Here is a 23682-nt window from a genome sequence, read left to right as displayed (position 1 = left end):
CATGCAAAGCTCTAGATGGGGTCACCTTCTTGAAGGTGCTGTTAGGGTGAAGAAATCACTGGCATAGACATGGAAGATAAATCTGTCATCTTACACAGGAAGTTGCAACAGTTTAAATGACTTGAGCTGTCTAGGCATGTTTGCCACACATAATTTATTCTGGTCACCCAAATGTGAATGTTATGTGGTCTGGAACATTTCCCTACCTCTTGGGCAGAAAGTGAAGTAGGGATCAGGTCCTTGCGCAGTGCAGCCACATGGCATGGTACTGGACAGAGCAGTCTGCGTCCGTGTTAAACAGAGATACTGAGCTGAAAAAATGCAGAGTTTTGTTGCTTTAGGAATTTCTTCTACAGAGATGCAATGAGACATTGCTATGCAGATGGTCCTGAATTCCAGCCTCATTCAGGTCAACCCAATTCTAAATGCCACATGGCAGAGGCCTCCCAGAAGGTCAACTAGCCTGGACCATCTTCACCATTAGGCCAGGATGGGGGAAGTGGCAGCGGTTGCCACGCCACAGTTGTTGTCTTTCATGGACATGAGGATGTAGCCATCATTGCCCCAATAGGTGGACCAAGAGTTCTTGATGAGCCAATAGCTTTCCCCTTGGAGGATCCCGTATCCTACTGCTAGGACTGCATGGTCTAACTCTGCAGTCTTGTTTCCTAGAAGAAGAAGAAAAGGGGGAGAGTCAATCGACTGCTTCTCCACTGGTCATTTCTATTCAGTGGCATCACTAGGATTCGCGTCACCCAGCGCGGGAGGCCTGTGCATCACCCCATGCAGTGGGCGGGGCAACGCCCCAGGTGGTGGGCGTGGTGATGTACCATTGCCCCGCCCACACTGTTTTTTGGGCTCTACCTTTTGTTAGAACACAGATATTTCAATGTGGTTTGTTTCATTGCCTTCTGCATGAAATTACACATTGATTGATATATCACATGATGGTGTTATTCCTCCAAACTCTGATTTTAGTGATTTTGAAAACTTGTAGAGTCTCTCAAACACACCCCCCTTGTCAACTTACTAACACCTTATTGCAGCATTCTCAAACTTTTAGCACTGGGACCCACTTTTTAGAATGACAATCTGTCCAGGACCCATTGGAAGCGATGTTGTGGCCAGTAGTGACATCATCAAGCAAATTAAAATAAATAATTATAAATAATTAAATTAAAATAAAAGAAATAATTAAATAAGGGGGAGCCAGTCCTGTTCCAGCTAGTGAATTTTCTCTATAGTCTGCCTGCAATAACACGCCCCCCAAAAATGAATCAGTGAGATTTCCAGCCCTCCCCAGTGCCCAGTTTAAAGTTCTTCTATTTCAAGCAGACCAAGATAAAGACCCACCTGGCTTTGCAAGTGGAAAACAGAAATCTTTCCCCTTACCAGTTCAAGCCTCTCTTTTGTCCTTTTTAGTGGGGGGGGAGGCTGCCTTCTGGAGCATTTTTTGCACTCCAGCTCCATCGGATCGGCACCATCCTGGTGTCCTCAGATTCCCCTTTGCCTGGCCTGACCACCAGCCAAGGCATGTCTGCCTACTCATGAGTAAACGCAACCGTGAGGCTGCTTTGCTTTCAATAGGGCTCAACAGACTCACAACTGGGAGGGAGGGACCTCCTTCTTGGGTGTTTTTGGGGGCTGCATTCATTGGATCAGGACCATTCTGACGTCTTGGAGTCCTCTCAGCCTGCCCTTTCCGATGGACTAAGGCAAGTTCACTTACTCATGAGTAAACACGGCCACGTGGCTTCGTTTTGGGCTCAAGAGACTCTCAGCTGGGAGGAATGGGACCTCCTTCTTGGGTATTTTTTTTTGGCTGCATTCATTGGATCAGGACCATTCTGGTGTCATTGGATTCCTCTCAGCCTGCCCTTTCCAACGGACTATAGCAAATATGCCTACCAGTGAGTAAACGTGTGATACAGCTCACTTTCACTTTCCATAGGGATCCATTCATTTTTTCTTTCCAGCTTTATGGCCATAACTTTTGAAAGAAAGGAGCTATTTCAATTCTGTTTCTTGCATTGCATTCCACTGAGAATTCTGCATCCAACAGTGTATGGCACGATGGGGTAGCTCCTAATGGTGCAATTTTAGCACATCACCCCCAGGGCGCGTCCCCCTGGCGTATCACCTGGTGCGGCCTGCACCCCTCGCACCTGCCTAGCAACGCCATTAAGAAAGAGGCTGAACACAAGAAGATGCTCTGAACCAAGTCAACTATCAGTTCTCCTAATAATTGTAATGAAACAGACAGCCCAATCCTATCCTGGTCTCATGATGGCAGATCTTGTGTTTCCGTATCATAAGTTGCAGGATTGCACAATAGGTTTGGGTTCACATGCTGAAGAAGAGCCAGCAATGTGATGCAGCTTCAAATAAAGCAAGCGTAATGGTAGGTTGCTTTTTTTTTTTTTAGGCATAGTGTCCAGATTACAAGCAGTAATGGTTCTACTCTATTTTGCAGTAGCCAGGCCTGACTCGGAAGATGGCGCAGATAGAATTTCAGGCACCCCCTTATAAGGAGGACGCTGGTAAGCTGGAGTGGTTTTGGAGGAGAGCAGCTAAGGTGGCAAGGGGTCTGGAAACCGTCTAATAGTCCAAAGAGCTTGGTATATTTAGCATGCAGGAGAGAAGACGAGGGGTGATATGATAGCTGTCTTCAAGTATCTGAAGGAATGTCACACAGAAAAAGGGCAGGACTTGCTTTAGGTCACTCCTGAAAAAGGACTAGAATTAATGGGTTAAAACTACAGGGAGGTAGACTTAGGCCAGACATGATGAAGAATTTCTTAAATGTAAGTGCTGTCTGGCCTTGGAACCATCTGCCTAGTGGACTCTCCCTTGTTGGGGATTTTCAAGCAGAGGCTGGACAGTCACATGTCAAGGATGCTGTAGCCTGCACTGACAAGGAGGTTTGACTACATGACCTCCAAAGTTCCTCCCAACTCTAACATTCTAGGATTAAACCAATTAAACCAATAGCCTGACTCAACAGAGGACAGCTTCATACTGGAGAGTGTGTGTGTGCACTGATGACTCAGATGCTACCAAGAGGCACTGTGAATAGTCAATATCGTACCGGCTCCAAATGTAATTCTGAATTCAGAGCGTGTATGTTCTGGGAGTGAAGAGTGCTCTTATTGAGAAGAAACATGAAACCAATACTTGAGGTGCAGCCCTGCCTGAAAATGGTTTCTCCCTTGATGGGTGAAGAATTTTTTTTTTTAGCATGGAGGGCTCCAGCCCAGTGGTGTCACGAGAGTTTCCATCACCTGGAGTTTCCATCACCAGCACTTTACCCCCATGATAGACCACCAATCATGCAGTGGGCATGGCAATGCCCCCCAGGTGGTGGGTGTGGCAATGCATCATTGCCCCACTCACCTGCTGGTTTTTTAGCTATAACGTTTAATAGAATAGAAATATTTCAGTGCAGTTTGTTTCATCTGCATGAAAGCATACATCAAATGGTACATAATATGATTCAGTCTCAAAAGACTATGGTATAAGCCTACAGCAGCCGGTATTCCCAAGCAGTCTCCCATCCAAGTACTAACCAGGCCTGTCCCTGCTTAGCTTCCGAGATCAGACGAGATCGGGAACATGCAGGGTAGCAGTTGCTGCACATGATTGTATTATTTGAAAATACCAAGTTTTTAAAAAATTTGGCCAGTAGTGATGTGACACCCCCCCGTGCATGTCACCAGGTGCAGCCTGCAACCCCTGCACCCCCTAGCAACGCCACTGCTCCAGCCCCTGGCATCTAAACTCCTCCCCCACCAGTCAGACTCACCACAGCTTGGCTCATGGTAGACACCGTTGGCGTAAAAGGCAAAGGACTTGTGGGAGGCATCGACATTCACTGCCACAGGGCCATGCTTGAACAGAGCAGACTTCAAGGCGGTGGCGTTTGCAGAGGGCACGTTGCGTAGCCAGAGACCTTGGCCATCAGCTCGGATTTGTTGTAGTGGCAATAGCCATTCTGGAAGAGGGAAACCAGACAGCTCCTCGATTAGAAAACTGTTACTGCTTCACATACACGTCTCTGTCTTAGAGCTCATGGGTTCTGGCTGCGGCTTGTGCAAGGCTGTGTGCATGGCCTGCCATTTTGTGAGATCATACAGCAACCATGTAATGCACTACTGATTGCAGCATTCCACTTACGGAATTTCTCAGCTTGCATGTTTTGTAGCTCTCACAGCTGCAAAGCCTCGCCTGGAAGCACATGAGTAATGCCTGCTGAATCTCAAAGAACAGTTGCTGATGAGATTTCTATAAGCTGTGACATCGCTAGGGGTGTGTGGCCGCATCATGTGACGCGCATAGGGGGAGTGACACCCTCCTGGCCAAAATATGTAAAATGTAGGTATTTTTGAATAATATCATCATGTGAATATGTTAATAATATTATCATTATCATGTATCAATCAATGTGTAATTTCATGCAGAATGCAATGAAACAAGCTGTGTTGAAATATCCTATTATAGCAAAAAACCAGTGGAGGTGGGACAATGGTGCATCACCATGCCCACTGTCCAGGGTGCGGCACTGCCCTGGGAGGAGGATGGGGGTGGCACATTGGGCTCCTGCACCAGGTATGATATGCATACCATAAGAACATATGGGTTCCCAGCTGGCGCAGGCCAAAGTCTCATCTCACAGTGATCCAACAGCTGTCTCTGGGATCTCAATAACAGGAGGTGAAACCAACACCCCATTCTCACCATGACATCACTAGACCAGGTATTCAAAGACGTGCTGTCCTGAACCTATAGTCATCATGACTAACAGCCACTGATAACATTTAGTAGCCACTGATATATTGATACTAAGGGGTGGGCAGAGAATTGGCGAGGGCCTCCATCTCCTTCCACCCCAGTGGCGTAGCTAGCGAGGGGTGGGGGGAACGGTCCACCCCAGGTACCAGTCTTGGGGGGTGATACCACAAGTGACCCAACATTGCTAACATCGCAGAGGTTATGAATAACCCCATCATGCTATATACCATTGGATGCGGAATTTCCAGCAGAATGTAATGAAAGTAACCAGAGTGAAATATCTCCTTTCCATCAAAACATATGGCCAAAAAACCAGAAACCAAAAAATGCAAGGAGCCCTATGGAAAGTGAAACAGCCATATTGTGTGTTTACTCATGAGTAGAAGAGCCTGCCTTAGTCTGTTGGAAAGGGTAGGCAGAGAGGAATCTAATGACACCAGAATGGTTCCTATCCAATGAAAGCAGCCCCCAAAAAACACCCAAGAAGGAAGTCCCTCCCTCCAAGCAGTTGACTGTATTAATTGAGCCCTAAGGAAAGTGAAAATAAGCCACATGGTCATGTTTACTCCTGAGTGGCATGCCTTGGCTGCTGGTCAAGTCAGGCAAAGGGGAATACAAGGCTATCTGCATGGTCCCAATCTGATGGAAGTGGAGCTCCAGAAGTCAGCACCCCCCCCCCCCCCAATAAGAAGGATCAAAACAGAGGCTTCAGCTGGTAAGGTGAATTTTTACTTTTTAAAGACTGGTAAAGCCCGGAGGGTCCTGATATTGCTATGCTTGAAATAGAGTTTACACTGAACTGGGCACTGGGGAGGGCTGAAAATCTCACTGATATTTTTGTGGAGGGTGTTATTGTAGGCAGGCTACAGAGAAAATTCACTTGGTGAAACAGGGCTGGCTTCCCCTTAATTATTTGTTTATCTTTAACTTAATTATTTATAATTATTCATTTTGTTTTGCTTGATGTCACTTCCAGCCATGACATCAGTTCCAGCGGGTCCCGGACAGACTGTCATTCTAAAAAGTGGGTTCCAGTGTTAAAAGTTTGAGAACCACTGCCTTAACTCAAAATGGGCCAATGAGACATCCAGGGTGGGGGGGAGATACCCTAGTGACCAAAATCCTGGAAATCATGGCTTTATGTCATGTTATATACCATTTGATGCAGAATTGCATCCATTGCTTGTGGGGAAATATTCACTGCATTTATTTTCTCGCCATTATTATTATTCACTTCATGTCATGACTATTACTATTGACTATTATAAGTTTTGCTTCCCACACAGACAGACAATCTGGACTCACTTGACCCATGTAAGGCCCATAGGACTCTGTGCTGGCAATTCCACCATGCTTCATGATCCACTCGTATGCATGCCATTCTTGACCACCATCGCAAGCATGTCAGTCAGTCAGTCAGTAAGACCTTTATTGGCATAAAATACAGAGAAAGAACAAAACAAAACAAAAATATACGAAGACAACACAACATAGACATCAGTCTTTTCCTCACATACTGCCCAGAGTTCCAGAGCTGTACCTGGCAATTACCCCAGATAAAAAGGCAGCGACCCTATCAAGGGTCTCAGAGTCAGGTGTGCAAAGGAGAGACTGAAGCATGATTGAGTCCTCCCAGCCCTGCATCCTAGTTAGCAAAGGGCCTAGATATTTCTTGCGTGAGATGTCATGAAGTGGGCAGTAGAAAAGGGTATGTGTTATGGTCTCAATACAATCCCTACCACACTTGCATTTCCTCTCCGAGTAGGGAATACCACTGAACCTACCCGATAACACGGCTGATGGAAGAGCATTACATCTTGCAAGTGTGAATGCTCTCCGAGCCTGTGGGCACTCCAGGTGATAAAAGAAGGAGGCTGGTTTCCCGAAACTGATTGGAACATGGAGATAGAGTGGAGAGCATGTGGTTCTGGTGGCACTAAACAGCTCTTGTTGTTCAATGTCAAGAATTCTTTCTTTGACGATTCTGTAAGCAGCATCACAACCAATCGTGCCTAGCTCTGCAGTGTCCAGCCCTATTGACCTGAGCTTGGTTAGAAGATCAGTGATCTCTAATGGCAGGACTGAATCCGACAATAATTGGAGCATTAGACCAGAGGAGGTAGGGTTAAATAAAATCCTAAACCAAAATGTCAGTAATCTTAGCCAAGCAGTCGTCTTTAGCCGAATTAACCCCACCTCGAGACACAGAACCGAGTAGGGAACGCACCTGGGTAAACCCAAAATCTTCCGCAGAAAGGAGGCTTGAATGCGTTCTAATGGTTGGCTAGTAGCCTTATACCAGACGGGAGAGCCATAAAGGACCAGGGAAAGAATCTTTCCCTTAAACGCCTCCAGAGCGGCTGGAACATAACCATTGCAGCAGGTAAAAAAGAAACGGGAAATAGCTGAGGACGCCAGTTTGGATGCGTTCTGCACTGCCTTACGATGAAAAGCCCAAGTGAGCCTGTAATGGAAGTTGATTCCCAGGTACTTGAAATGCTTAACCTGCTCCATTTAATTGCCATTACAAGACCACTTAAAAGCCTTCCATCTATTGGCAAATATCATTATCTTAGATTTAGCATAATTGATTTGCAGTTTGTTGGACAGAAGATACTCTTCAGTGCGATTCAGCAGACATTTTAGGCCAATCCTAGTACAGGATATCAGTACTGCATCATCCGCATACAGAAGTAGTGGCACTTGACTTGCGCCAAGCTTCGGGCAATGGCTATCTACTTCCTTCAGGGATGGGCCAGGTCGTTTAGAAACGGATTGAAAAGCATGGGGGCCAAGACACAGCCCTGTTTGACCCCTTTGTTGGTAGCGATGGAATGAGTTAGATTCCCACTCCAGGAGCGTCTAACCCTGCATGAAGTATTTAGATGGAGGGACCTAATCAGCAGCAACAATCTTTTATCAATCCCCATGTTTTCCAACTTTGACCAAAGAAGCTCCCTATCCACAGAATCGAAGGCACCTTTCCATCGCAAGCATGGTTTCCAAAGCCCCAAGAGCAATCAATCAAGATCTGCTGAGATAGTGGAGTTAGGACTCCAGTCTGCAGGGAAAGGGATAAATATGGTGACTCATTGGTCTCTACATCAAGGCACTGACACCAGCTCTTCTAACAGCTTCCCCTCCTCAAATGTCCTTTTCCTGCTCAAGAAAGGATGTTTAGATTTAGCATGCCATACATCATCTCTCCCTCTCTTTTTCCCTCTCTCTGTGTATGTAAGAAGAAAGAGGGGGGGAGAGCACCCACCTGGGAACACGAGGCAGCAGGTCCCTGCCCCAAGGAACTTACAATTTAATTACTGCCATATGGGAGACAAAAGAGGAAGGTCAGTGGAGGTAGCAGTAAACAGCTCTATTTCTTGACTATGGGTAACCATTCAGCTGTACAAGTGACAGGACCTTTGCATCCTGGACAACTGTGTCCCAGTCAAACGCATTCTGATATTGGACATTCGTCTCCACGTTCTTTTTGTGTCCTAGATATTTGTGTCCCAATAGGTGTATATTTAAATTATATGTACTTTTTTATTTTTAAAATGCGAAGGTAGGGTTAGGGCTGGGTTAAGAGTCTTAGCATATACAGGTTGGTAGCATACCCATTCCCAGACCTCCACGGACATTCACATGCAGTTCTTTGACATATGTGTGGTTCTTAATTTGCATCACAATATAAAAGGTAAATAAATGTTGAAGTTTTATGCTTATTTACTGGGTATAAACTGAGAGTTCACTGGATTAACACGTAAGTTTAATGTTCATGGTGAATAAGTATATTGAAGAACCTGAGTGCTTCCTAAATATTGTGGCTCTCAAACATCTCTCTTGAGGCTTTCAAACAACTGAAGTTTCTTATCTGTGGCTCTTACATTAAGCAAGTATGGCCACCCCAATATATAATGTGGGGTTTGTTGCCCAGTTATAGTGGGGCGCTAATAACTGGGACACCAAAGAAAAAAAATCAAAACAAGAATAGGCTTGAATGTCCAGGGACACCAGTATCCAGGACTCACTAGACCAAGACACAATTGTCCAGGATGCAGAGACCCTGGTACCAGCTGTGTAATCCCCCTCCCCCTCTCTTCACAGCCTAATTGGTACAATCCAGTTGCAGATTTACTCCCTCATCTGCTGGCTGTGGAAGGCTTGACAATGTTTGTGTGCCTATAAAATCTGCTTTCATCTCTTAACCTCACACTTTCCCCCTACAATAATCTATGACTTGTTTGATTAAACAACCTTTGCTGGATCCATAGTTCTGCTAGCAGCAAAGTTCTTCTCCCAGGGCTCTCAGGTAACAAGCCAGCTGTAAGGAACACCAGTGTTGTTAGGGGGGGTGGGTGGGAGATGTGGGCTGCACCAGGTGACACCCACACGGGGGTGACACCACTACTGGTCAAAATTTTTAAAATCTTGGTATTTTTGAGTACATGTTATATTCTAACAAAATTTATAGCCAAAAAAACTAGTTTGGGCTGAGTGATAGTGCATCATCACACCCGCTGCCTGGGACATTGCCCCGCCCACAGCACAGGAGCAGGCCCACACTGGGTGACACAAGCCCTAGTTACGCCACTGGTAAGGAACTGACAGGTCACTGAGCTCTCACCTTGAGGAACAGAGCACCCTCCAGTGTGCCTGTCGTAGCAAAGCTCCAGCAGGAACCACACACAGCCTGATCTTTGACTGGGGTCACCGCACCTTTCATGATGAGCAGAGAGAAGGGGGAACAGGTGTGATCCTTGATATTTCACTTCCAACAGTTATGGCTTTTCTCAAATGGTAACTTCCCCACCTACACAAAAACTTTTCAGTGTGCACAAGGCCATGTGGGAGGCATGAAACACCCTAGGGCAATTTTCCGGATTTGGAGTTGAAGGAAAAGGGAATCCTAACCTCCTAAACAAATCTGCTAAAATAAAACTGAAGGCTCAGGGTTTCCACGTCTACTCAGAAGGGTACTGTTTGTGGAGACTGTTCTGCACTCTGTGCATGCCTTGAGGCACAAAGGTTAGGAGGGTTTCTCTGGCTTTCCTGTCTCTTGGGGGGGGGGGAACACACAGACTTCCTGCATTGCATACCTGTGAAATCCAAAAGTTATTAAGAACGATTAAAGGTTGTATTTAAAGAGAAACACACTTTTGACAACTGTCTAGGTTGGTTGCAGCTGCAATTAGTCTTTTTTAGTTACCTAAATAGGTAGGAGGCAAATCATGGTTATTATTGTAGCTGGAGACTCTATACTTTAGGGTCTCCCAAAATCACCCTAAGCATTTTTAGCTTGTATTCTGGCCCCTAGGGTCTCATTGACTCAGTTTTGCTGATCTAGGTAATGGGCACATATATTGTCTTGCAGGCTGTGTTTCTAAGCAAACAGGCAGTGTAGTTTGCTCTTAAGTAAGTGCATTAAAAAAACAAAGTTCAAATGAGCCTGATCCTGAGCACCCAGGAACAAGACAGCAAATTGTATCTTGTCTCCCAGACAAGGGAAGGCAGAACACATCATATAAAATTGCCAAGCAAATAGAAGGGAAGGATGGCAGGAACACTGAGGGGAAGGGGTGGGCAAGCAGAACACTGAGTACATTGGAGGAGGGAAGGGAGGGTGCCTCGTTGAAAGGAAGGGGGTGCAGGATCGGTAGGAGGCGGTGTGGTTGGAGCCTCAGCCACTAAAGTCTGCACAGGGCTTACAGGTTCTACATCTTAAACATTCAATCCTACATTTTTTTTTAAGAGCTCAGGTCTATTTCTTGGGGGAATAAACAATTGCAAAGATTCAATGTCCAATGCCTTCCCCACTTCCTGAAAGGACTGAGACAGGGTTAACAACATATGGAAATTGAGAGTACCATTGAAATTCTGAGCTGGCTGGTAATTCACCCATTCAGAATGGTGGGGTTTCCCCTTCCCAGGGACTCAAAGTTATCCAAAATACATTTCAAAGGGTTTCTTTCATCAGGCTCAGCCTCTGATTGCCCCATCTTAATGGTCACACAAGCTGGCCTCCTGCCTGGGAGTCTGGTCTCAGCAGGATTGGCTGCCCAAAACAGTGACTCACTCATGGCCAGTCCTTCAAAACCTCTGAGTTTGCTGCCTTGACACACACACACACACACACACACACACACATTCTCATTCCTGTCTCAGTCACACAACACTCAGTCAGGCAGAGACCCACTTGGCCTTACTCTGAAACCACAGAGATGGGCACACTCACACGCAACACAGCAAGATGTACAATGATATGAACACAATCAGCAATATGTACAGTAATCTAAACACAATCAGCAATATGTGCAGTAATATAAACACAATAACCCTCCCCACTGGGGCCCCACACTAGGACCTCCCTTCAATCCAAGGTTCCCACACTAGGTTCCCACAGAGAATTCTCACCTAAGCGCACTGTACTTCCCGCGGAAGTACTTCCTGCGGAAAATTAACAGAGCAACAGGAAAAGAACAACATTTGGCATTTGTTATCGACACTTTGTTTACAGACCTATCCATTGCAGAGGATCTGGTGCTCTATCAACATCCCTTATACCCTAACCCTTTCATCCTTATTTGTTTCTTGCCATTGTTTATGGCTTTCTGTTCATCCTTGGGGCCCATACTGCAGCCAGCTTGTTTTCTGAGAGGGATATTAGATGCTGGCTGGTATCATTCTTGGACAAGGGTCGGAGAGGGGCTTTTAGTCAGAGCATTTGGGCCTTGTGGGTATTTCAATATTGTGAGCTGAGCTGGGGACAATAGGGAACCTTTTTTTATGGAGTAGCTGGACTGATAGAACAATTTTTACATCAACTTACGGATCAAGAAAAGGAATTTTTCCTGACATCACATCCGGTGGGTCCCGGACATTGTCATTCTAAAAAGTGGGTCCCAGTGTTAAACATGAGAGAACCACTGCCTTAATTCAAAACAGGCCAATGAGATATCTGGGGGGGGGGGGTTGACACACTAGTGACCAAAATTATGGAAATCGTGGCTTTTAGGAATAATGCCATCACGTTAGAAATAATACCATCATGAGACCATTTGATGCAGAATTTCATCCATTGCTTGTGGGGAAATATTCACTGCATTTATTTTCTGGCCATTATTATTACTCACTTCATGTCATGACTACTACTATCTTTCAGTTTCACCTACCTCAAAGGGTTGTTGTGAGGACAAAATAAAGGGAGGAACCACACACACCATCCTGAGCTGCTTAGAGGAAGGGTGGTATAAAAATGTGAATGAATTAATATAATTAATTAATAATTAAATAATTATGTTGCATGAGGAGACAAAAATTTATGGGCCCCAGGTGTCAAGTGACCTAGCTACGCCACTGTATATATTTGAGGATATCTGGAGGCCATTACTTGCTATAATAACATAAGCTGCATGAAGTGTTGATATGCAGATATTTTGTATATGTGTGTGTGTGTATAAATATACATTTCCCCCCCTTTTTTTAAGTATGTAACTCATAAGCATGTATCCATGTAATGCTATTTTTTGGGGTTCTGTTTAAGCAATAAAAATAAAATAAAATGCCTGTACAGGTCTCCAGTGCCCACAGAACTGCCACTACATCTCCGCCAGGCACAGAAGCATGCACATACACAATGAGCCTATGGGTGCAATCCTAACCCCTTATGTCAGTGCTTTCCAGCACTAAGGGCCATGCAGCTCCGAGGTAAGGGAACAAACATTCTCTTACTTTGAGGAGGCCTCCATGAGTGACACCCAACTGCAGGTTGCAGCACATGTTCCATTGGCACCGCTATGCCAGTGCTGGAAAGTACTGACATAAGAGGTGAGGATTGCGCCCTATGTCCGTGTTTCTTTACCAATGGTATGTGTACCACCAGCGATACTTGAGGTTGTGTCTGATGGTACTTGTGGGACCCCCAGGCATCTGCTTCTGGCAGCAAGACAAATGAACTGATGTGACCAACTTCAGTAGGAGGCTTGGCTCAGTGAGCAGCAGGCTTTTCACCTACTCTAAAAAGCACCCTGAGCCTCTTCCTGATTGGTGTTTGTCATGTGGCATCTGGCCTCTCAACCCAGAAGTAACTTGCAATCACTTCTGCTGGTACTTCCAATAGGTGGATCATGCAAAGTGGTACAGTGTGGGATGAACATTGAGGAACGCTGGTCTATGTGCATACAAGGCTACAATTTCTGGCTCCTAATACAAATCAAGTTTGAAATATTAGGAAGCTAAACCATGAACTAGATGTGACCGGACACCCGTAGAGATGCTCCAGAACAGAGAGTATTCTTCATTCTGGTAGGCAGGCAGAGAGGGTGGTGGGGAACCCTGCTTTAAGTTTGTCCTGGGTGCAGAGACATGATACTTAGGGCCCAATCCTATCCAACTTTCCAGTACTGGTGCAGCTGTGCAAACAAGGCTGTGGTGGGGAGGCAGTCACAAAGGCCTCCTTTGAGGTCTTTGAGCTGGAAAACATGTGCTAGATCTACAGGTTGAGCCACATTATTCGTGTGGGTTCCATTCCAGGGCATGCGCTGCAATCTGTGGTGGGGAGGCAGTCACAAAGGCCTCCTCAAGGTATGGGAACATTTGTTCCCTTACCTTGGGGCTGCATTGTGGCTACAGCAGTGCTGGAAAGTTGGATAGGATTGGGCCCTTAGGCACTACTGTAAGCCCCATAGATCCCCAATGGGCCATCCAAGGCAGTACAAGCTATTTTTCCTTCTGACCTGTTATGATACTTTGTATTTTATTATGGAGCTTTGTAAGTCCTCTTGGGTATTTACTTCAGCATGGGAAAGGTGGGGTATAAATTTCTATAATAATAATATCTTTGCAGTTCCTTACCTTCACTACCTTGCTGCCAAACTGCTTGGGACCCACCTAGCTTTAACAGACTTTAAATGAAAGGCGACCTAGAAAAAAATATTTATTTATTTACAAGTAATAATGCCCAGAAAAAAAGAGTTAGCAGCTACCTTGCAAACTGCAGAAGCTGAGCTCTTTGAAGGTCAATTAGCAGCTATTTGATTTTTGAATAGCTTCAGGGCTTGAGGCAATTAGTTATCTGATCTTTCCATCATCCTTATGCTACCCACCAAAAATCAGGGCGTGACCCACCAGTGGGTCCCAAACCACATTTTGGGGACCACTGTGTTAATCAGTTCGAAAGCCTTTTCATCATCTGAGAAGGTTCCATTTGAGTCACATTTGTCAGGAGCCATGAATTTGCCTTAGGGCCCAATCCTATCCAACTTTCTAGTGCTGATGCAGCATACCAAAGGGGTGTGTGCCGCATCCTGCAGTGGGGAAGCAGTCAAGGAAGCCACCTCAAGGTAAGGGAACATTTGTTCCCATACCTCAGGGCTGCATTGTGCCTCCATCGGCACTGGAAAGTTGGAGAGGATTGGGCCCTTATTCTTATTTTCAACCTGTCTCTCAACTACTGGGAAACTGAGATGACTTTCAAATGCTGTTTGTGACAGGTCTGGGAGTCGAGAGATGGTTTGGAAAACTTTCAAAAGTCTTCTCGTTTCCAAAGCAATTTGTTATGCCGTACAGGTAACTCTTTTTTAAGCAACAGACCAATGCCCTTAGGTGCCTGCATTTCTTTGGGCCTCAATTTCTGCTTAGAACGACTCACCAGACACTGTCTAGACTTCAGATTCCATATGATGCAAAGCAGAGTTGAAATGAACTTACCCCAAATATTCTCTTCCAAACGCTTTCATGTGACTGTAAATATTTAACACTGATTAAGATGAAAAAAAAAACACCACCACCTTTGGTTTAAACCTCTGGTTCCCAACCTGTGGTCCACAGGTGGTCTGTGAGACCCTGAGAAGTGGTCCACACAGTCTCAGGAAAAAAACAACAACATGCCTTTAATCACTTCCATGTTGCCAAGTGAGCATTTCCACATGGACCACCATAGAGGGTGGAGATCAGACCTTCCACAGCCAGCACTGAAGTGTTGGCTGTGGTTGTGGGTAGTCCATTCTCTCCGATAGTCTGTGCATTTTTTGTGTGTAGGGGGTGAGGTGAGAACGGGGGGGGGGATTTGCACATTGTCCACGACAATTCTCATTTTTGCCTCAGTGGTCTGCAGGCTCCTAAAGATTGCACACTACTGGTTTAAACCAACAATGAAGGTGCTTATGTGCACCAAGAAAAGCATGGAAATGGTTAGTTAAGGTTACTTGCCTTCACTACCATGCCATGTTAACAATAATACACATTCTACAATTGAACATCTTGTGTTTCTGCATGGCTTAACCAGTGGCTCTCAAACTGTGGGTCACAACTACAAGTGGGTCACAAACTGATTTTTGGCAGGTTGCATAACATGGCCTGAGCTTGCTGAGCTGTTGTGGGTTTTTTTTTAATTACTTGTAAAGCACACCTTCTGGAGTGTGTTTTTCTCATTGAGCATGTTTTCATGAGCAAGAACACAACGCGACAAGGACCAGAGTGGGCTGTAGACCAGAAAGCAGAATGCTTGGCCCCCTCTGGGCTGAGATGCATTGTGTTCTTGCTGACAAAAACATGTACCTCATGTGGGCTTTTTTGTGTTTAAAAAAATGCAAAATCTCAGCAACCCAGATGTTTGGGCAGCGATGTGATGGCATCATTACGCCACCGCCAATAACATCTGGGTTGCTGAGCTCCATGCTGAAGGTGGGTCATGGGGCTAAAATGGTTGAGAACTACTGGCTTAACCTCCAAGCACCTACATTTTCCCCCAGTTTTTCAGCCCCATTCCTCTTCCTTTCCAGGTTGCAAGAACCCTGAAGTTTAGGATGCAGTGAGGCCTCAGACCATGGAAGGCTTAACACCCTTTCCTCCTTGCTTTTCTCATATGTTTTCCTTTGGACCAAGAGACGGGTCTAAATTATTACTAGTAAAATGTTGCATAGCCAGGGAGGGGTGGAAAGAGCCAGACACAAGAAACAAAGGGGCAGAAAGCCAAAAAAATGAATGGTGAGTCAAAGGGAGGAATGAATTAGGAATGAATTAGATGTCCCCCATATACACACACACTCAGGCCCCAATCCTTTCACCCACCAGCAGCAGCAATGCAGGTGCACCTCAAAGGAGCACACTGCATCCTATGGTAGGTGGGGACTACCTGAAGACAAATGGGATGTGGTGATGGCATCTGGCCTAGGTGCCTTTAAAAGGAATTGGACAAATTTCTGGAGGAAAAGTCCATCACGGGTTACAAGCCATGAAGTGTATGTGCAACCTCCTGATTTTAGAAGTGGGTTACCTTAGAACACCATATGCAAGGGATGGCACCGGGATGCAGGTCTCTTGTTGTCTTGTGTGCTCCCTGAGACATTTGGTGGGCCACTGTGACATACAGGAAGCCAGTGGGGTAGCAGTGCAGGGGGTAGCAGTCACACCGGGCAACAAACTTTAGGGGGGCAACAAGCTGAGCTTGACACTAGTGGCTAAAGTTGTGAAAATCTTGGTAAATACGAATAATACCATCATGTTATATATCATTAGAAAGGTTATTTAATGCAGAATTCAATGAAACAAACCACATTAGAATAACTGTATTTTATCAAAAGTTATGGCCAATTAACCAGAAAACGAAAATACAACTGCCTTAAAGAACAAAAACCAACTTTAACTCAAAACTGACATATGAGACTGATTTTTCTGATAGCCAATGAGATGTTCTTATGATACAGCAGGGAACCAATAAGGTGTGAATATGAGTCAGCTCTCATTTCCATGTATCATAATACAGCTACTCCTGCTAACTGGTAAAGAGGCACTTTTTCAAGTGGTGCTCCTCTTCTATTTACCAGGGGGAGTCCCTCATCACCCCAGCACAGTGTCTCAAACCAATAAGGGGCAAACTTTTTATGTATTTACTTAATTAAGTTTGATTTTGTCATGGGGGTGGCCACAAAATCTTTGATTCCAGGTAGCAGATAGATGCCTTAGCTATGCCACTGGCTGGGGGGAGATGGCAGATCAAGTGGGTGATGAGCTCCTTGGGGGAGGAGGCAAGTTTCCCCCCAATTTGCACTTTTAAAAAAGCCTGGGCTTGATATCACTTCCTGCTGTGAAATCACTTCCAGGGCATCATTTTGAGCTCCACACTGGGCTACACATTCATTAGCTACGCCACTGCAGGAAGCTGCGCTAGATGGGCCTATGGCCTGATTCAGTGGGGCTGTTCTTATCTTCTTATGGGAGGCAAGTAAAAAGCAGTTACTTATTTTTTTAACTAACCCCACATAAGCCCTGGGGCTAGCGATGGGTCTCTTTGGACATACACCACCTGTATGGTGGCAGGGAGGTTTCTGAAAGGGGGGATTAGATTCAGCATGCACCATTGCTGCTGGATCCACCCCCTCCTGCCCCAGTCCCTCCCACGGAATGCCCCAGCCCTCCCCTTCCGTGCACACACCTGCCCTCCCCGCTGACCTGTTGTTGGGGGATATAGGAAACCCACTGCTGCCTGGTCAGCACCACTAACTGTTTCTGGCAGCCACCCAGCAGTGTGCTCAAGTGTTATATTTCGCAATGTGATAAGTCAGGTTGTGCTGCTGGAACACAAGTTCCAGCAGAGCAGCCCAAGGATAGGATTGTGCTGTCACTCACTCTCATATGGGGTCAGGAGTACTCTGTCCCTTGTGATGCCAACTTACTCTGACCAGGATGCAGCTGTTGTTCCTGAAGATGGTTGGTAGTGCTACATCAGCTGCATTCAGGATGCAGAGTGCATTCTTGATAGAGTCTTGGTTCAAGGAGGAATTTATCAGCATGCCTGCAAGGGAAAGAAACAGCTTCGACTCATCCCACCATACGACGGATGCCCCTTCATTGCAACTCCTCCCTGGCCTCCATCGGAATGAGATCAGAGAATCCCGTATTGAACAGTTGCTTGACCCTCCATTAGATCAGCTGAAGGTTGCTTGCTATTGACTGCCAAAATATGTGGTCCTCTAGTCTGGAAAGATCTTGGTGAAGCTCGGAGGAACATGGTGAAACAGCGACAGAGTTAGGACAGCCACTGCAGCCACTGCAAGAGGGTGGCAGGGAGGAGGAGGCAGTCCCGTGGTGATGACTAGCGGGTGCCTGTCAAGGCAACAGTGCCCATGAGAGGGGGTAATTTGTACCCAGGCACAGAGTGAAAAAGGGGGCCCAGCAGCCAAAGGAGGGGCCGCAGAAATTTCTCACCTGGACTTGGGATGCTGGGGTTGCTGCGGCATTGGCTGCTGCAAGCCATATGCACCGGGCCAGGGAATGCATACATGACACTCCTTAACACTCCTGGTGTCAAATCCAGGAGGCAACCGGCCTGCTGCAGTAGCTCTTTACTTTGTGGATCCACTTTCCAGGAAGGAGTGTATAAGAGCTCAGGGACATAGCGGTGGGATTACAGCTACTGCAGAAGTACATTTTCTGCAGGCAGGACATTTCCCATGCTCCTGGGAGCCTAAAGACAATGTTGCTAACTTTCTGCAATGATTTTCTACATTTTCTCCACATGGGGAAGCCTGGTAGACCCAGGCTCCAAAGACTATTATGGCTGCTACCACTCTCCTCCCACTCTGTTTCACCCCGCTCCCTGCCCCCATTCTGCCTGCTCCCGTCGCCACCCTCCCCTCACTCTGTTTCGCCCCATCCTCTTTGGGAAGGGGCCCAAAAGAAACTTAGTCATCCCTGGGAAAATTCCTCCATGCGCCATTTGAACACCCTCATGCTGTCTAGACTCCAAGTGCCCTCAGCTCAAGGCAGCCAACAGAGTAGGAGCAACCCACACTGAGCACTGGATGCTCCAACGCTGCAGCAAGGGCTACTGCATGGAGGGCAAGAGGGAGGCCCCTGGGTTTCTTCCAGCTCCCCTTGCAACTGATTCTACACCTAGAAAAGAGAGAGAGATGCTGCCTGAAAAAGAAAGCTGCCGGCCTTCATTAGCCTTGCCAAGGGGCCAGACAACGAAAAGGCTTTCAACTGGCAATCTTCAAATGTGATGCATTCCGGGGCAAATTCAAGGGGGGACCATTGATCCATGGCCCGCCCCTAATTGTCCACGGGAAGCAGCCCAAGCACAGCCAAGAAAACAGGTCTACCCAGCAGGTAGATCTGGGCTCCAAGTCTGGGTGGGAGCCCAGGTCTACCTGCTCAGCAAACTTCATCTCTGTAGGCCAGTAGATTTGGGTTCCAAGTCCAGGCAGAAGCTCAGGTCTATCCACTCAGCAAACCTCATCCTGAGAGGCCAGTAGTCCTGGGCTCCAAGTCTGGGTGGGAAGCCCAGGTCTACCTACTCAGCAAACCTCAGCCACAGAGGCCAAAGCACAACAGCAGCCCAAGTCTATCCCCCTGGCTGACCTGGGCTCTGGAGTTAAGGTGGTGCTTATGACCAGCCCAACAAACACAAACACTCTGTCTGTCCCTGGATGTATTCTGTTCGACTTGGCAAAAGGTTCAGCGACCTTTGCAGGCAACAGCTCAAGCTCCTTCCAGACTTACCCTCCCGATGGCGCAGGATGGGCAGCAGCTCCCAGAGAACCTCTACCGCATTCTCATCGCACCTGGCATCTGTATCCAACGAGCAGAGACAGAGGATCGTGACCAGGCGGGGAAGCAAAGGCAACTCTACGGAAGGCTGGAGAGAAATGAGGATTAGCCAATGCTGGGTTAAGCAGCTCACCCTGATGGCAGGAAGCAGGGATATTTTGCATCTTTACATCTCACAACCCAGGCACACTGACTATTTATCAAACAACTATGATAGCTTCTGGCTGAAATTCCCAAAGATTCAACAAAACAATCAGAACAGTGCAATATTACAAGCGGCAAATGACAAAAATACATCATGAGAACAACAGGAGTCTATGAGAAAGGCATAGGAACCCGGGGAACGTGGTATGCACGGATCCCATATCCACAGATTCAGTTATCCGTTCATTGAGTCCGCAGGACCCCCTGGGCGCTTGCCCCCTCCGGAGGCGAGGGAAGCTCCACTTCGCCCAGAGGGCTTCCCCAAACCTCCTCATGCCTTATAAGGCTTTAAAAAGCCACTTCTGGTTTCTCCGTGAAACCGGAAGTTATGTTATTTGAGCTGCCAAGCTCAGCCTGAGCCTGGCAGAGGCCACGGACGGGGAGGTCTGCTTCCCTCACCTCCAGAGGCTGGGGGGCAGCTGTTTGCCAGCATCCACAGTTTCAGGTAACTGTAGGAGGTTCTGGAATGGAACCCCTGCAGATACAGGGGCATGCTTGTATATAAATACTGTAATAAATACAATAATAGTAATAATATAAAAACAAAGAACACTGTGTGTGGTTAAAGCATCAGGTGATCCGTACCCTACATGGTGTTTGTCAGGTGTTTAAATGGGGGCTAGTATCTACCCCTCAGTGTGATTGCGGGTTCTCCCACCAAACCATGTACCACATTGTGTCTGGCTGCAAACTGAGGGCGTATAATGGCCCATGGTCTGACTTTTCCTTTGAAGGTCACTCTGTCTTTGAATGGCTGCATGAACTGGACACTGACATTTGATCTGGTCTAACTGATAAATAATTTGTTTGTTTGTCCCAACTATACCCCTAAGTCAGTGTTGGCGAACCCATGGCACGCGTGCCAGAGAGGGCACTCCAAGCCTTTTCTGTGGGCACGTGCTTGCACTGAGCCAGGCAGCCTAGAGGGGGCGCTGAAGCCGCTGCCTCCTCTCCCTTCACTCCTTTGCCCCGAGTTTGCTTCCCTCCCTGTCTTTCCCTTCCCTTCCCCAACTCTCCAGCAGGCTCAGCCAATCAGCATCCAGCAGACTCCTGGCTTTTCCGGTTAGAATGGCTCAGGGCCCTTCACTGGCTGCAGACCAGCCAATCCGGAGCTGCTCTCCTCCTCAGCCATTTGAGCCTTTGCAGCCCGCCTTTCCAACTGCCCACTCAGCGCCAGGAGAGGCTTTTCCTCCGCAGCACAGGCGCAGCTGGGGGGGAGCAGCGCAGCCAGAGACAAATCCTGCCTGTCTACTCCGAAGGAAGTCCCATTAGAGTCAGTGGGGCTTGCTCCCAGGAAAGCGTGGCTGGGATTGCAGCCTGAGAGCCCACTCCTCTGCAGGTCTACTCAGAAGGAAGTCCATTGCAGTCAGTGGGGCTACTCCCAAGAATGTGAGGGAAGGATTGCAGCCTGAGGGTGCAGCGCGGACATTCCCGTGGTGGGCTTGGAGAGGAGCTGGGCTGGAGGGGAGCAGAGCGCTTGGGCTTTGTGGCGCCAGCCCTGCACCTGCTGCTGGCCCTGCCTTATCGCCTTATGGCACATGCTGGAGGCTTATCTGTAAGAATGTCACACAAAACTAATTTTTATATTATCTTAAAGGTAAACCACAGAATTGCTTCTCCAAACCTATTGGAAAAGAAGTGCATGCACAATTTCACATAGCTGTGAGCATGAAATACAGCATGATGCAGCCATCCAACCAGCCCCATTAGAGTTGATGAGACTTACTCCCAGGAAAGAGTGGCTGGGATTGCAGCCTTGGAGCCTGCTCCTGTGCATGCCTACTCAGAAGTAAGCCTCATTAGAGTCAATGAGGCTTACTCCTAGGAAAGAGTGGCTGGGATTGCAGCCTTAGAGCCCACTTCTGTGGGTGGGGCTTTAATTTTTTTTTTCTTGTTTGAGAAAATGAGCAGCTGTAAGGTCTTGCAGCCACCCCTTCCCTGCCAATATTTCCTTACCCAGCATGTAATTAGTCTGTGGAACTCTTTGCCACAGGAAGCAGTGATGACAACTTGCCTAGATGCCTTTAAGAAGGGATTGGACAAATTTCTAGAGGAAAAGTTCATTACGGGTTACAAGTAATAGTAGGTAAAAGATGTTAATGTATGAGTTGTTTTTTCTAAACTAAAACCTCAGTATTCAGGTTAAATTGCTGTGTTGGCACTTTGCGATAAATAAGTGGGTTTTGGGTTGCAGTTTGGGCACTCGGTCTCTAAAAGGTTCACCATCATTGCCCTAAGTGACTCACGTATTTCTGGATCTCTGTCAGCAGAACTGAACACTTTTCCAGAGCCTGTGCCCGGATCGGATGGTTTAGGCTGATCATCTGATTCAGGATAGTGGCCAGATCACACGTCAGCCTCTCTTTCTCAAATTTGTCTGGGACTTCAGCACAATCGGGAACCCCGTCAGAATATTCCAGGTTTCTGGGAGAAGGAGACAGATGGAGAAGAAAAAACACACACAACAAACTGATGTGGACTAACAATATCCGCGTAACCTCCACGGATTCCCTCAAGGAATAGTGTAGCATGTTGAGGAGCTGAGACTGACAGCAGGTCTGCACTTCAAGTGACACAGACTCAAAATTTGCAAAATTTGTCAGCAGATCTGAACACTTTTCCAGAGCCTGTGACCGGATCAGATTGTTTGGGCTGATCATTTGATTCAGGATAGGTCAGAGTCACAAGCTTTGGGGCTGCCGAAGCAAAGAGCCAGAGGCCAAGTACACACAACAGTGCTTTCCAGATCTCCTGCTGGAACAGGCAGGTTGGTGGCAGGGGCAGTTCAGGGGAGAATCATGGGCAGTTTGGGGCAGGCAGTAGGCTGGGCAGGGGGCTGGGCAGGTGCACCACCTCACTGCCTAATCCTAATCCCCTTTCCCTGCCCTGAACCAATCCATTAGTCTCCTTGGACTTATGCAAGCAAAATAGCTACTATAGGTTTGATGAAACCCATTGGGGGTCAGGTGGCTTATGGGGAAGTAAGTAGGAAAACATTTTACTTATCTCCTGGGCTGTCTGATACACACACACACACACACACACACACACACACACACACACACCCCATAGCATGCAACATGTGCTCTGTCTGCAGCACTGTGCACTATGGGCTGGCAGGGGGGATAGGGTTGGGCCGCATGTTTCTGGCTTTGAGCCACTAAAGATGACAGGAAATTCACAATGCTTTACCTTAAAGAATCATCCACCTCTTCTCCCAGGCTAAGGGAGGTGCTGGTGTCACTGCTGAACTCACTAACCTGTGAATGAGAAAGCAAGAAGAACCAGGGAGGTGTGATGTGAGAAGCACATCTGCAGTTGGGTCCTTTCTAGTTGTCCTTCGAGGACCCTGGTGGCTGCGGTTTCTGCTACGTTCCTGACCAAATAAGGAATAAATGGTCCCTCCCAACATCAGTGCTTCCAATCCCTTACTTGCCAGTATCTTGCTGTGGTAGGTGCCCCCACCCTCAGAGAAGCTACCTTTCTAGCTCAATGGAGCACCTCTTGGCTGCATTTTTCTCTCCAGAAACCAGGACTCCTGCAACCCTGCCCAGATGGTAAAGATGTAGGAATAAGACTGGGCTCACTCACAAAAGACCAGGTGCGGTTGTGGGACACTTGGGAATCTCTGCAACACCCTCAAATCATCACTACCCTAAAGTGCTCTCCCTTTCTGGGTTTTGGAGCAGACAGTTTCTGGATCTGAATGGTCTTAACTAGACACATTAGATTTTGCCCATGGAATGTGAAATGCACCGTCTTTTAATGGCTTTTAATGCGGGGGGAGGGGCGCGGGAGGGGTTTGTGTGTATCAGGAAGTTGAATAGGGAGACATCTAAGAGAAGGAAAACTCTGATTCCAAACCTCCACTGCCTTGTGGCTACATCCAGTTGTGGAAAAGGCTTCAGGAGTCAACCTCGAGGCAAAATCAGGAGCCGGAGTCCCCGAGGCAGTTCATGGCTGAACACAGTCACGTTCTGGCAACTCCTGCGACGCCGCTGGAACCAACCGAATTGGCTTCTGCCTTTCCATTGGATCATTCCAGCGACGTGGAGAGGGGGGTTTTGCTGCATGGGTATCAGCCTATCCTCCATACCTTCTTTACCCAGGCTTCGCGCACTGGAGAGGACACTCCAACTTCGC

General features: G+C 47.0%; 1 protein-coding gene and 1 pseudogene across 1 annotated transcript; both read right to left on the bottom strand.

The window, feature by feature from the left end:
* Positions 1-480: 480 nt before the first annotated feature.
* Positions 481-9511, bottom strand: LOC136661486 (digestive cysteine proteinase 2-like). Its single transcript, XM_066638768.1, is given in 6 exon segments — positions 481-668; positions 3803-3937; positions 3940-3991; positions 6094-6191; positions 7786-7849; positions 9413-9511. Coding segments are annotated over 6 exon segments (636 nt in total).
* On the bottom strand, positions 3519-3636 carry LOC136661779 (5S ribosomal RNA; annotated as a pseudogene).
* Positions 9512-23682: the final 14171 nt, after the last annotated feature.

Source organism: Tiliqua scincoides, chromosome 10, assembly GCF_035046505.1.
Source record: "Tiliqua scincoides isolate rTilSci1 chromosome 10, rTilSci1.hap2, whole genome shotgun sequence".
Taxonomy (NCBI): Eukaryota; Metazoa; Chordata; class Lepidosauria; order Squamata; family Scincidae; genus Tiliqua; species Tiliqua scincoides.
The sequence above is the reverse complement of the archived record's forward strand: the minus strand, read 5'-3'. Positions and strand labels throughout refer to the sequence as shown.